We start from the raw sequence: 13,325 nt of genomic DNA on the forward strand, positions 1-13,325 counted from the left end.
GGCAAAATCTCTCAAGGGTGAGGCCTATGATAAGCAGTGGAAAGTTAACAGCTAATATGATGCAGTAAGTTATGGATGGACAGCAACGTCCCTCTTAAAACATCACAATGCCTAACTGCGGTTACCAATCCGTCTGCCAGGCGTGGCAACTATTGGCAAAACTCCCTTAATGTGGGACATCTACCATATATCCAACATTGGACAGTTAACGGCTGAAATAATAATAATACTGAAGTTAAGCAGTGCACCGCCGCTACTGAGGCCACAACCTTATCGCCGGTTAACGCTGTCACCGTAAGCAGTTGCTTTTTAAAATTAAATTGCACCCGTTCCCTTGGATTTGAACTAATAATTAGCGTATTTCAAGTTAATTAGTCGTATTTGTTTCTATTTAATACACTTTATTATGTTTTTGAGTTGATTTTTATTTTATTTTTTTTATATAATGACAATGGAATGGTTCTCGTATATTAACTTATGGTGGAGAGATGGGCAACAGCGTCCCTTTTAAAACATCTGTAAAAGCCTAATTGCGGTTGCCAGCCCGCATGTCAAGCGTGGCAACTACTGGCAAAACTTTTTTTTTTATACAACTTAGAATGGCAAACAAGCTCCCGGCCCACCTGATGGAAAGTGGTAACATGAGCAGTACCATGGACATAACAGAGTATACTGTTTCGCCCATGATACCCCCCTTGCGTTGCCATTCCTGAGGACTCAGGTGTTATTCCTCTGTACCCAGTAAATTCACGCCATATCCCACCCTTCAAACCGAAACACAGCCATGCAAACACAACTGCTTCACGGTTGAAACACGAATGGAGAACTTCTCTTATGGAGAAGGCTTATTGAATTCATCACGATGGGCTAACTGACCTGTTTTCATCCTCACCTATAATCTTTCACTGGTGTCCTGTCAGTGTATACCGATAGTGCATGCGGGGCTACCATTCCATTTTCACCCATTAAAAAAAAAGCTTAACTGTAGTTGCCAATCCGCCTGCCTAGCGTGGTAATTATTGGCAAAAACCCCCAAGAGGGAGGCTCATGTTCAGCAGTGGACAGTTAAACGCTGATATTATGACGATATTAAAAAAAAAAAAAGATTAAATGACATGCAAACCATGTAGTGTTCACTAGTCATAAATGTCATTGGGACATGACATAATCGTTCGCACATATGGCGCGATGTACCTGTTATGACCCATTTCAATTTTATGGGGCAGGGGTTCGGTCCCGTGCGCGGTACATCAATAGGGTATGGGCGCAGATAATACCATGCCATGCGAATGGGTGTTAAATTGATTGAGATTAATTTTATGGCTCTCTCGTTTTATGGATGGATAATTTTCATTTACATTTAAATAGTTTAATATTATTGAGTGGTATCGATTGATGTTATTTCATATTAATTAATTTATTTTGTACTTATTATAAATAATATTACAGACGGGAAAGATTTGATTTTTGACTGTTTGTTTGTAGTGGATAAACACAAAAAATACTTATCTTTAATATATATATATATATATATATATATATATATATATATATATATATATATATATTATTTACATATTTAATATATAAATATAATATATAATAATAATAAAATATTAATTTATTTATTTTCTGTACTAATAATATACAGTAAAAGCTCTTTATTCACGTTTCCTTTATTCGCGGTTTCACTATTCGCGGATTAATTGCGACCAAATTCCTATATTCGCGGTTAAAGTTCTTTATTCACGGATCTAATCGGTGCATATGAATAAAAACGATACGGTGTCCTTTGTAAACGAGTTGGCAATAAAAAAAGTAAAACAGACCTTATTACAATTATGCCTAAAGTATGTTGTCAAATGCCAATCGCCGCTTTATAAGTGATTCAGCTTTCTATATTCACGGTTTCTGTATTCGCGGCATATTTACGGAACGTATACACCGTGAATAAAGAATTTTTACTAAATATTGTACATTGTTTCACTGTGTATTAAAGTTTAAATAAATAAATATAAATAAATAATATTACAGAGGGGAAAGATTAGATTTTTGACTGTTTGTTTGTAGTGGATTAACTCAAAAAATACTTAACTTTTTTTTATACAACGAAGGTGGCAAACAAGCACACAGCCCGTCTGATGGTAAATGGTCACTGTAGCCTATAGACGCCTGCAACACTAGGGGTATCACGTGCACGTTTCCGACCCTGAAGAAACCTGAAGACGCTTCATTTGTATATGACCTTGACAGTATCGGTGTGGTCTTCCACGTTTGCATGGCTATGTTTCGGTTTGAAGGGTGGGATATGGCAGTGAATTTACAGGGTATAGAGGAATAACGACTGAGTCCTCAGGAATGGCAACGCATGAGGGGTATCATGGGCGAAACAGTATACTCTGTTATGTCCATGGTACTGCTCATGTCTATAGACAACGGTTACCACTTTCCATCAGGTGGGCCGTCAGCTTGATTGCCATTGTAAGTTGCATAAAAAAACACTTTTACACAGCAACATTTGGCTTATTTATTTTTTTACTTAAACATTTTATCGGTGACAAGTGCGAGGTGGCAGCTTAACGTCACCGCTGCCGACTCACCCCTGTTTGCAGTGAACACATGTCGATTTATCCCGCACCTACCCCTATAACTGTCCGGGGTACAGTTTTAACACTATATTGGCTGTGAATGAGTAACGACAGGTGAAAGCGATAGTGTGATTTGAATGTGAACTAATATTATAAGAGAGAAAGGATTTGATTGATTTATTTATTTATCTATTTATTTATTTATCTATTTATTTATTTATTTATTCTTTATTTATTTAATTACTCTTTATTGAACCATTTAATGAACTAGAATGGTTATGCACAGTGCAATTTCAAAGAAGCTTCCTCTTCGAACACTTAGGTTGTAGAATGATCTTCCTGCCGAGGCTTTGACTAGAGACTACAGCATGGAGTTCTTCAAAAGGGGCGTATTAAGGTTTCTTAAGAGTCGACAATGCACGCGTGACATCCCTGGTGTTGCAGGCGTCCATAGGTTACAGTGACCGTCTACCATCAGACGGGCTGTATGCATGGTTGCTACTTTTGTGGTATAAAAAATATATACACGTTCACGTGAATAAAATCATGTACTCAACAAAGTACTTACCCCCCAATTCTGGTATCCTATGATAAAACATGCCGGTCCTGGCCAGCCACTCCAGCTGCATGTGATGCAGGACTCTGTCGCCGGGGTGGTGGAACGCTGACGGCATCGGTGCTCCGGGGGGCGGCTGCAGCTGCGGGTAGTTGAACAGGGCTGCCGACTGCGCAGCGACCAGCGCCGGGGTTTGGGGGAGGAGGCCAGGCTTTGGTATTATACCTGGGAATAAAAATATTTATTTATTTATTTAACTACTAGCCGTTTCCCGCGGCGTTGCCCGCTTCTAACTATGTAGTCCCGTATATAATTCCCATTGGAACTCCTTCTTAATCCGGTCTTATATTGTATACATAAACGATAGTTACGTACCTAATACCTTCATAAAGTTTCAGCCAATACAAATGATCGGTTATTTTATAGCATTTTATATGTGACTCTTTAGATTGATATAACTTTTTTATTTATGCACCGATTGAAATAAAACAAACACTAAATGTTAAGTGGAACAAACCGCAACGCATTAGTGAAAACCGTGTTTAAATCGATTAAGCCGTTTCTGAGATTTGCATTTGTGCACAAACGTCCAGACAAATAGACAAAAATTTTAAAAATCATTATAATCACATAAAAATCATCACAGACCATTTTGGATTTTTTTTTATCTGGAAAAATATACCCACAGATTGATCCCATAGAAATTTTATAAAGCTCCATTTAAGAATTTGGTTTTTAAATTAAAATAACTGATTTTGCTACAACTGAAGTTGGTTTTTTTTATACAACTTAGAATAGCAAACAATCTGACGGCCCACCTGATGAAAAGTGTTAACCGTCGTCTATAGACATGTACCATGGACATAACAGTATATTCCTGTACTGAGGACTCAGATGTTAGTCCTCTGTACCCGGTAAATTCACGCCACATCCCTCCCTTCAAACCGAAGCATAGACATGCAAACACAACTGCTTCACGGTTGACACACGAATGGAACAGAGGTACCTAAGCAATCGACTTTTATACAAAGTCTCCCTCTGGTAAAATAATGGAATACAGTCATAAATTACATGATATTTATAATGACAATCAAGCTGACGGTCCGCCTGATGGTAAAGAGCAACCGTCCCCTATAGACATGAACGGCACCATGGACAGCACAAAATTTGTAAGTAAAACTGTACTTACCAGGCCTATAGCTTTCGAACTCCTCATTCCCGCCTTCGACTCCTGGCGAAATGGGTGGGCTATAGCTGCCCGATCTGTTCCCATCGTCAGACCCCGGGGACACGCTCCTGGGTGTGCTTTGCCCAGATCTGGGACTGTCCGTTTCTGCTCTATGATCAAAACCCGCATCTTCCGTTCGACTCTGGTATTTCTCTATGGTATTTTGCTCTATTTGTGTATCGTAGTTGTCGTTCTGGTATCTGGCTATATAGTTTTTATTCTGTATCAACGACATGTACTTGTGTTGGGACATTCTTTGTTGTATAGTTGTCTCTGGTTCAATATGGCGGGAAAGTAATGCGTCGATGCAAAACGACTTCTTTCCCTGGTTCAAAATAGTTTTCTCGTCATCTAGCTGTTTGTAGTACTTCATGTTTTTGGGGCTGTTCGATCTGCTGCGGTCTGGATTCGAATCCTGGTCGATCTCTAAGGGTTTCTCCTCGTTCGAACTTCGCCGGTACATTGTATGCGAGAGAATTTGTGAGGACATTTTTTACATGATGTGGTATCTGTAAAGGGAATATGTATATAATTATTTCACTCTTACTTTCCTCTCCTTCAGAACACTGTTAGGGCTACCCTATCGCTGTAGTGCTTCACACATGTTTGCACGAGAACGTATAGATGATTTTTACGCAATAAGGCGCAAACGAATTGTTTCGCTATTGGCCAGGGTTCGTGTTAGCTCAAACAGTGTCCTGATGACAATTGCCGGTAAAAGACACATTTTTTAATATTATGGAATACAATTTTGTGTTTTAATTTTTAGGGATTTTCCCTTATTCAGGTATATCAGCCTTATCGTACCCTGAATTGATTTCTAAAATAAAGTTTTATCTATATTCCCTAGTCATGAAAAGAGAGGAATAAATGGGCATCAATGACTTGCAGAAATGCTCCAAAATTTCTGATTTGGTTTCAGCTAATATAGATTGAATAAAACCAATATTGATTCGTGATTTATTTAAAATGGCGCATGAATTCTTCTCTATCCTTTGAGTTTATAGTCTCTAACACTATATGTTGGGGGGAAAGGGATTGTTAGTAATGGAGACTAAGAATCCCATTGCTAGCAGCCATACCCAGCCAGCTCGACTTCCTCGCGGTTCCCCCTGGAAACTATCTTGGTTAATTCCTGATGAATTCATCATGATGGGCTAACTGGCCTGTTTTCATTCTCATCTATCACCCTTCACTGGTGCTCCGTCAGCGTATCCCGTTAGCGCAGGTGGGGTTACCATACCATTTTCACCCATCAAAAAAAACACTATATGTTATACTCCATTGATGGTATCACAAACTGGACAGCAACGGGGTGAATAGGACTTCCCCAGTATTTGTACGAATTTTTTGATTAAATGTAATATACGTAAGCACTTTATATTATTCTCAATTTCGTGTATAATATAGTATATTTTATATATGTTTATTTGTTGTTTATATATATTTGTTCATATATGTAATTTTAGTATGTATATATATTAATAATTACTAGTAGCGCATTCGAGTATTCTGACACTTCCCTATGGTTGACTGGGAGAGAATGCTTTTAGCATTAAGTCCGCCATGTACACATATATAATGAATAAATAAATAAATAAAAAATATATTAAAATTGGACAGATTAATTTCGTTTGCATTACTCTGTGGATGTGATCTAAATAAGTTCAGTGAATTAATTAATACAATTTTATCCACTCAGCGACTTATCGGAGTTAATTTTACCCATAAGATAACGTAAAACAGTTAATAATAACGGGTTATCGTTATTTAATAAACTATTTATCGGTAGCTGGCGCGTGCGTTCACTATCTTTTTTATTTTTAATCGATTTTCGTGTAGCCAAATATACCTATTAATATTAACTTCATACAAGTAGTCGTCCCGTGGTGGAAATTCGACCATAACATATATTGTAATAAATAAATTTATTATGGTTACGTTTGACGTTCAGTAAGACTATAGACAAATAATGTTAAAGACAATAGTACATTACTGCAGCGGCCAGCTACTGAGGCATTGATGGACGAACGTGCAAATGTGGGCCGAGGCCTAGCCGAGGCACACATACATGAGTCCATCAATGCCTAGTTGTGGCCAAGGCTTGTATAGTACTTTTCTCAAACAATGCGCGGAAATCAAAAACAGAATTTTACTTTTTAAGTTCAATGACGAATGGCGAACAATAATAATTTTTCATGCGCCATAATGTTCCTTTGGCGTCATGTCGTATAGGGAGATAAAGGATATGGCCTGGGATAGAGCTACCTGGAGGAAGATGCATGAATTAGTTGCACCGACAAGAGGAAATTTTTAAATGAAAAGAAGAATGTTCCTTTGTTTTTTTTTTCAATAAACAGCTTTCTATTTGCAAGCCAGTCCGAAATTTAAATAAAACCTTTTATTAGTTACCTCCTTGGTAGCCATGTTTCGAAGTAAAAGGTCATTCCATTTTTAAATTACAGAACAGATATGAGTTTACATTAATAGTAATTTATCTGGCCGCAAAACACGACAGATATGGATTTTCATACAACTTTTGTCGGCCGCTGCCCGCATGTATCTGGCCAGTACGGCAATTTTGATTTATCTCGAAGAAGATTGTCAAAATAATGCTCACATTTCCAAGCATGTTTGAGAAAAGATTATTAATCTAATTCTCAATTTGACCACAGACTTTAACAATAAACAAAAAAGCTGGCAGCAAATCAGCAGTATTTAGTCAGCAGTATTTAGTAGATTCATTATTTCATTTGAAACTAGTCCATTATCGCCGAATCTTAAAATGTGAGTAAAGCCGAATAAATAATTAGTACTTTTACTTGTAAGTTTAAATTTTTAACGTTACATTTTCGTGTAGTTTTCTATCGTAATCTTTTGGAGGAAACAATAAAAGTATCTATCTATCTACAGTTTAAATTTTTTTTCACACAGTATTTTTTTTATACAACTTAGAATGGTAAACAAGCTGACGGCCCACCTGATGGAAAGTGGTAACCGTCGCCTATAGACATGAGCAGTACCATGGACATAACAGAGTATACTGTTTCGCCCATGACACCCCCCATGCGTTGCCATTCCTGAGGACTCAGGTGTTATTCCTCTGTACCCTATAAATTCACGCCATATCCCACCCTTCAAACCGAAACAGCCATGCAAACACAATTGCTTCACGGTAGAAATACGAATGGGACAGAGGTACCCAAGCAATCGACTTTTGTACAAAGTCTCCCTCTGGTTAATCAATCAATAAGTTATCAGGTAATCCAAGAATGTTATTTGCATAAAATACCCATCTATTCTTATCTCAAACGACAATCTAACAATTCGATTACATCAATTTTAACACAGTCAGTTCGGGTTTGAAATTGCTTGACGCGGAAAGATGTCACGGATTGTTTTTTATAGACAGTTTAGTATTAAAATGTATGTTTTTTTTTATTATTATTAGGTATTTCTTATGAGTAACATTCATAGTTTTGTCGTCATTTCACTACCTGAGTGTTCGTAGGAGGAAGCTCTTTTGAAACCGCACTGTGCGTTACCATTCTGGTTATAAGGTGTGAGGATGGACTCCCTGTCGATGGCGAAAGGCAGCTGAAGCCATCATATTAAGGAGTTCTTCGGAACACACAATTTATGATTTTGTTTCACAGTGGAATATGGCAGGGGATTTACAAGGTACAGAGAAATAACACCTGAGTCCTCAGGAATGGCAACGCGTGGGGAGTATCTCGGGCGAAACAGTATACTCTGTTATGTCCATGGTACTGCTCACGTCTATAGGCGACGGTTACCACTTTCCATCAGGTGGGCCGTCAGCTTGTTTGCCATTCTAAGTTGTATAAAAAAACTAAAACCAAAAAAAACTGACTTCAATCGTAACAAATCCGATTATTTTGGTTAAACTAAACTTTGATTTACAACATTTTGATCGGTTTACAACTGACGGAGTTATGAGGTACCAAATATTAATAGAAAAAAATACAACCCGAATTGAGAGGCTCCTTCTTTTTTGAAGTCGGCTAAAAACAGAGATCTATCGTCACAAAATTACGATACCAGTAATGCGGGAATGTTTCTACTTTAGCAATTGTAAAAAGACTGATCGACATATATAATTTAGGTTAGTGATTTAGGCTAAGGTATAATGAAATTGACGTGTGTGGCGCGGCATAGAACGGGCCATCCCTTCCTTTCCAAACTCCCTTCTTATAAGGGGGAAAGGAATAGTTAATAGTGGAGATTTAACAACTCCATTGCTAGCAATATACCCCACCAGGTCGACCTCCACGCGTTTCTCACTGGAATCCATCTTGCTTAATTCTATGCGAATTCGTCACGATGCGCCAACTGACCTGCTTTCATCGTCACCTATCATCCTTCACTGGTGCCCCACCGGTGTATACCGATAGCGCAGGCGGGGTTACCATTCCATTATCACCTATTAAAAAAAAACACCCTTTATATATGTCCAACAGTGGACAGTAAACGGCTGAAAGAGGCTATTTCTTTTAATTTATCTCTCAATCTAATATGTTAATTTGACAATTTAACGAAACTGATTTAATGTGGGGGGAAAGGGATTGTTAGTAATGGAGTTTGACAGCCCCATTGCTAGCAATATGCCCTATTAGGTCGACCTCCAAGTAGTTCCCTCTGAAAACCATCGTGAACAATTCTTGTTGAATCCGTCACGATGGGCTAACTGACCTGCTTCATCCTCACCTATCATCCTTCACTGGTGCCCCGCCGGTGTATACTGATAGCGCGGGTGGGGTTACCATTCCATTATCATCCATTAAAAAAAAAAACTGATTTAATGTATTTTTGATGCATATCTTTTTTTAAAAATATTATCATTCCGCACTCCTTCTCTATATAAACTATAAGTGTGCCAAATTCCATACTCCTCCGTCCGCGCGATTTTCGTAAAAAGGGCTACAAAGTTTTTGCTTCACATATAACGGTATAGTTTTGTCAGGAAACAACAGGGATTTGGAGTTTTTATATTTAAAAAAAAATCAGTCAAGTGCTAGTTAGACTCGTGTGGAAAGGGTTCTGTATGTTGATTATTATTATAAGATAGGTTTCAGGCTATAACTGTTCACTGCTAGTTCTGTCAGTAGTTGCCACGTTTAGCAGGCAGGTTGGCAACTGCAGTTTTTTTTTATAGGTGAGAATGGTATGGTAACCCCGCCTGCGCTAACGGGATACGCTGACGGAGCACCAGTGAAGGGAGATAGATGAGAATGAAAACAGGCCAGTTAGCCCATCATGATGAATTCATCAGGAATTAACCATGATGGTTTCCAGGGGGAACCGCGAGGAGGTCGACCTGGTTGGGTATATTGCTAGCAATGGGATTCTCAGTCTCCATTACTAACAATGCCTTTCCCCCTGGCAACCGCAGATAGGTTTTAGATATATTTTAAGAGAGACATTCCTCGATCATTAAGTTTCCTTGGTCGCATCTTACGACACCCACGGGAAAGGGCTAGCCCATTCTATGCCGAGACCACACAGCACGCAGACTTAAGTACAACGAATAATAGATACCAAAACATAATTTAAAAAAAAATCTGTCTGTCTGTTTGTTCCGGCATTACGTAAATCTAGTGGGAGAGCGTCGTACATTACGTATGCCTATTGCCTATGTTAGTGTCTAAAAGTCCCTATCATTTGCACTAACTTAAAAATACGATAGATTTTTCTAGCGATAGAAAAAAACATGTCGCAATATTTAGTCGTAAGTGGTACTTTAATAAATTATTAAATTACATAATCTAAGATTTTAAAATACATAACTACACGGTTTGCATTAAAAAAAAAAAAAACTCAAATATCTCTTTACCTCAGTTGAGGCTTGAAATTTGTACCATATTGTTTTTATTTATTATTATAAAGTAATTTTCCAAATTTTCCAATGAATTAAACTCACCTCTATAGCATTAGTGACAAACTATTAGTTAAATTAAAAAGAAAACACTGTACGCACTTCACAAAAAAAAGTTTTTTTTTTCTTTATTTATTTTTAAATCTATCAAAACCACAAACACCCGGATACGGCTTCAGTAAAAAAAAAAATTATCGAAAAAAATAAAACACGTCAAATTCAAATTTGGAACGTGGCGCGCGCGCGTCCGCCTGCCCACCCCAGCGTGGTAGTTACAAACAACTGAATTATTTTATTAACGGTTCGCTATCACAGATTATCGTCCCATATTGTAGAATGTGTGGGCGGTGCGAGGCGGCCAGTTTACACTGATCCCCCGTTCTCTGACTTCGACCGCGTTGTTATACTGTTTTATTGACAGAGAAAGAACTGCGAGGTGTCTTGTCGAGTTGGTATCATATTTACGCCCCACCCTATTGTGTTTTGTCTCGCTCCAAAAACAGCCGTCTCGCTCGATCCCAATGCAATTTACGCATGAGTTGATATATTCTCATCGTCAACTGCTAAACCACAATACTGGATTTCGTATAAAGAAGTAACTTGTTCATTGTTTTACGACTTATTTTGTTGACTAAAGATTTTTATACGCCATCAAGAGGGAGTCGTGCATTGGTTTGTTCCAATAGAACTTATTAAAAATGTAAACAAACGAATAACCGACCCGGCCATAGGACCGCTCAGGTCCAATTGTAGAACGAATCAAATGTCTTTCATTATACAGATAGAGCGTCGAGCCTCAAAAACGTGTCAACTTTTTGTCAGCTAACTGTCAAATTAGCTGACTCGTTGTTTTTATCAGTGCTCTATATACTTACGTACACAATGTATCTTGACGTATCTATATTTAATTATTTAATAAATAAAATGAGTGTTTACGCATTAAAAAGATGCAGAATTTATAAGACAAAATAAATATAGAAATTATAAAGGAATCACTCATAACTATTTATCACGCGAAATTGTATGAAAAAGTTGACCCGTTTTTCTCGAAGCATTTGTATGGAGACACTCTATCTATATAATCTAAGTTTGGCAAGTGACAACTACTGGTAAAGCGGGGGGAAAGGGATTGTTAGTAATGGAGACTAAAAATCCCATTGCTAGCAATATACCCTGTCAGGTCGACCTCCACGCGGTCCCCCTGGAAATCGTGCTGAATTCCAAGTGTATTCATCACGATGGGCTAACTGACCTGCCTTTTCATTCTCACCTATCATCCCTCACTGGTGCCCCGCCAGCGTATACCGATAGCGCAGGCGGGGTTACCATACCATTATCATCTATTTTCCATTATCATGTATTACAAAAGACCCTCCACTACTATGGAGTGTTGACCTCAAATGCATTGCAGGGAGTCAGTGGATGCAGGTGGCTTAGGACCGTTCCTTATGGCAGTCTATGGGGGAGGCTTATGCCCAGCAGTGGACGAATAATGGCTGAAATTACGACGATGGTGATTTATATGCATCTACATAGGCCTTTAATCATTATAACGGATTACTGTTGCCACTTTTGGAACGGCTCTGCCAAGTATCTGGCTTTTTTTATACCACTGAGGTGGTACGCATGCAGCCCACCTGATGGTAAGCGGTTACCGTAGCCCATGAACGCCTGCAATACCAGGGGTATTACGCGCGCGTTGCCGACCCTGAAGAAACCTCTTTACCACTTTTTTAAAGAATCCGCTCTGGAAGAGATCGCTCTTAGCGATAAGGTCGCCCATTTCTTTCTCAGTGTAATATTTTCTTGTAATTGTTTATATTTATAATAAGTTTACTATTGTAATCTTTTGGAGGAAACAATAAAGAGTATCTATCTATATTATGAGCGAAACAGTATACTCTGTTATGTCCACGGTACTGCTCATGTCTATAGGCGACGGTTACCACTTTCCATCAGGTGGGCCGTCAGCTTGTTTGCCATTCTAAGTTGTATAAAAAAATATTCCCATTGACGAGTACAAAAAATATTGTTTACCTACCAGCTAAACGAGATAAAGTAGTTTCATCATATTTAAGCGCTTATTTGTACTACAATTTACGTTATCAGAACAATTCTAAAGATATATTTTCGATATCTCGGTACAGTCAGCTTCGTAAGGAGAGAAAATGATATGAAATGAAAATGAAATTAAATGAAATTAAAATTAAAAGAAATGAAAGGAAATTAAAATTAAAAGAAAAGAAATTAAAAGAAATTAAAAGAAATGAAAATAAATTAAAAGAAATGAAAAGAAATGAAAAGAAATTAAAAGAAATGAAAAAAATTAAATGAAAAGAAATAAAAGGAAATGAAATGAAATAAATAAAATGAAATGTAAGGTGTGTATATAGTAGATAGATTATATTCTATTTTTATTTAATGGATTAATAACTAAAAGAAAAATAAATTAAATTAAATGATAAGAATTTAAATTAAATTAATTGAAATAAAATGAAATTATATTTATTTGCAGTGAATGTAGTAGTATATAATGGGATGGGATTAAAGAAAAAGACTAAGTTGCCAAACCGTCTGTCAAGCGTGGCAAGTACTAGCAAAAACCCCCCATATGGGAGAGTCCTATGTACAGCAGTGGACAGTAACCGCCAATATGAATGGATAAACACTACATTTCTATTCCAACCATCTGGACCTCCGTGCGTTTTTCAAGGCACTTTCTTCCACGCACAACCACTCTTTGAAATCAACTTCCAGCAGCAGTATTTCGGAATAGATACGATATTGTAAATAGACTTTTGTGATGTTTTAAGAGGGACGCTGCTGCCCATCCCTCGTCCTCCTTTAGGTGCCTGTTACGACACCTACGGGAAAGGAAGGGCTGGCCTATTCTATGCCGGGACCACAGCGCAATCATTTATAAGAATGTGATATATGATCACCAGATGGACACTTTGTACAAAAGTCGTTTGCTTGAGCACCTCTGTCCCATTCGTGTTTCAACCATGAAGCAGTTGTTGGCATGGCTGTGTTTCGGTTTGAAGGGTGGGATATGGC

General features: G+C 37.9%; 1 protein-coding gene across 1 annotated transcript in view; it reads right to left on the reverse strand.

Moving 5' to 3' along the window:
* Nucleotides 1-10,732, reverse strand: part of LOC113516006 (homeobox protein Hox-A4) — a 30,968-nt gene extending 20,236 nt beyond the window's left edge. The window contains exons 1-3 of the mRNA XM_026900340.3: nucleotides 10,314-10,732; nucleotides 4,334-4,881; nucleotides 3,157-3,369 (exon numbers count right to left, since the gene is read on the reverse strand). Of these exons, the coding sequence (XP_026756141.2) occupies nucleotides 3,157-3,369; nucleotides 4,334-4,862 (742 nt within the window). The 5' untranslated portion in view covers nucleotides 4,863-4,881; nucleotides 10,314-10,732. The remainder of the gene's footprint in view (nucleotides 1-3,156; nucleotides 3,370-4,333; nucleotides 4,882-10,313) is intronic.
* Nucleotides 10,733-13,325: the final 2,593 nt, after the last annotated feature.

Source organism: Galleria mellonella, unplaced genomic scaffold (genome assembly GCF_026898425.1).
Source record: "Galleria mellonella isolate WM207_F2 unplaced genomic scaffold, CSIRO_AGI_GalMel_v1 utg424, whole genome shotgun sequence".
NCBI lineage: Eukaryota > Metazoa > Arthropoda > Insecta > Lepidoptera > Pyralidae > Galleria > Galleria mellonella.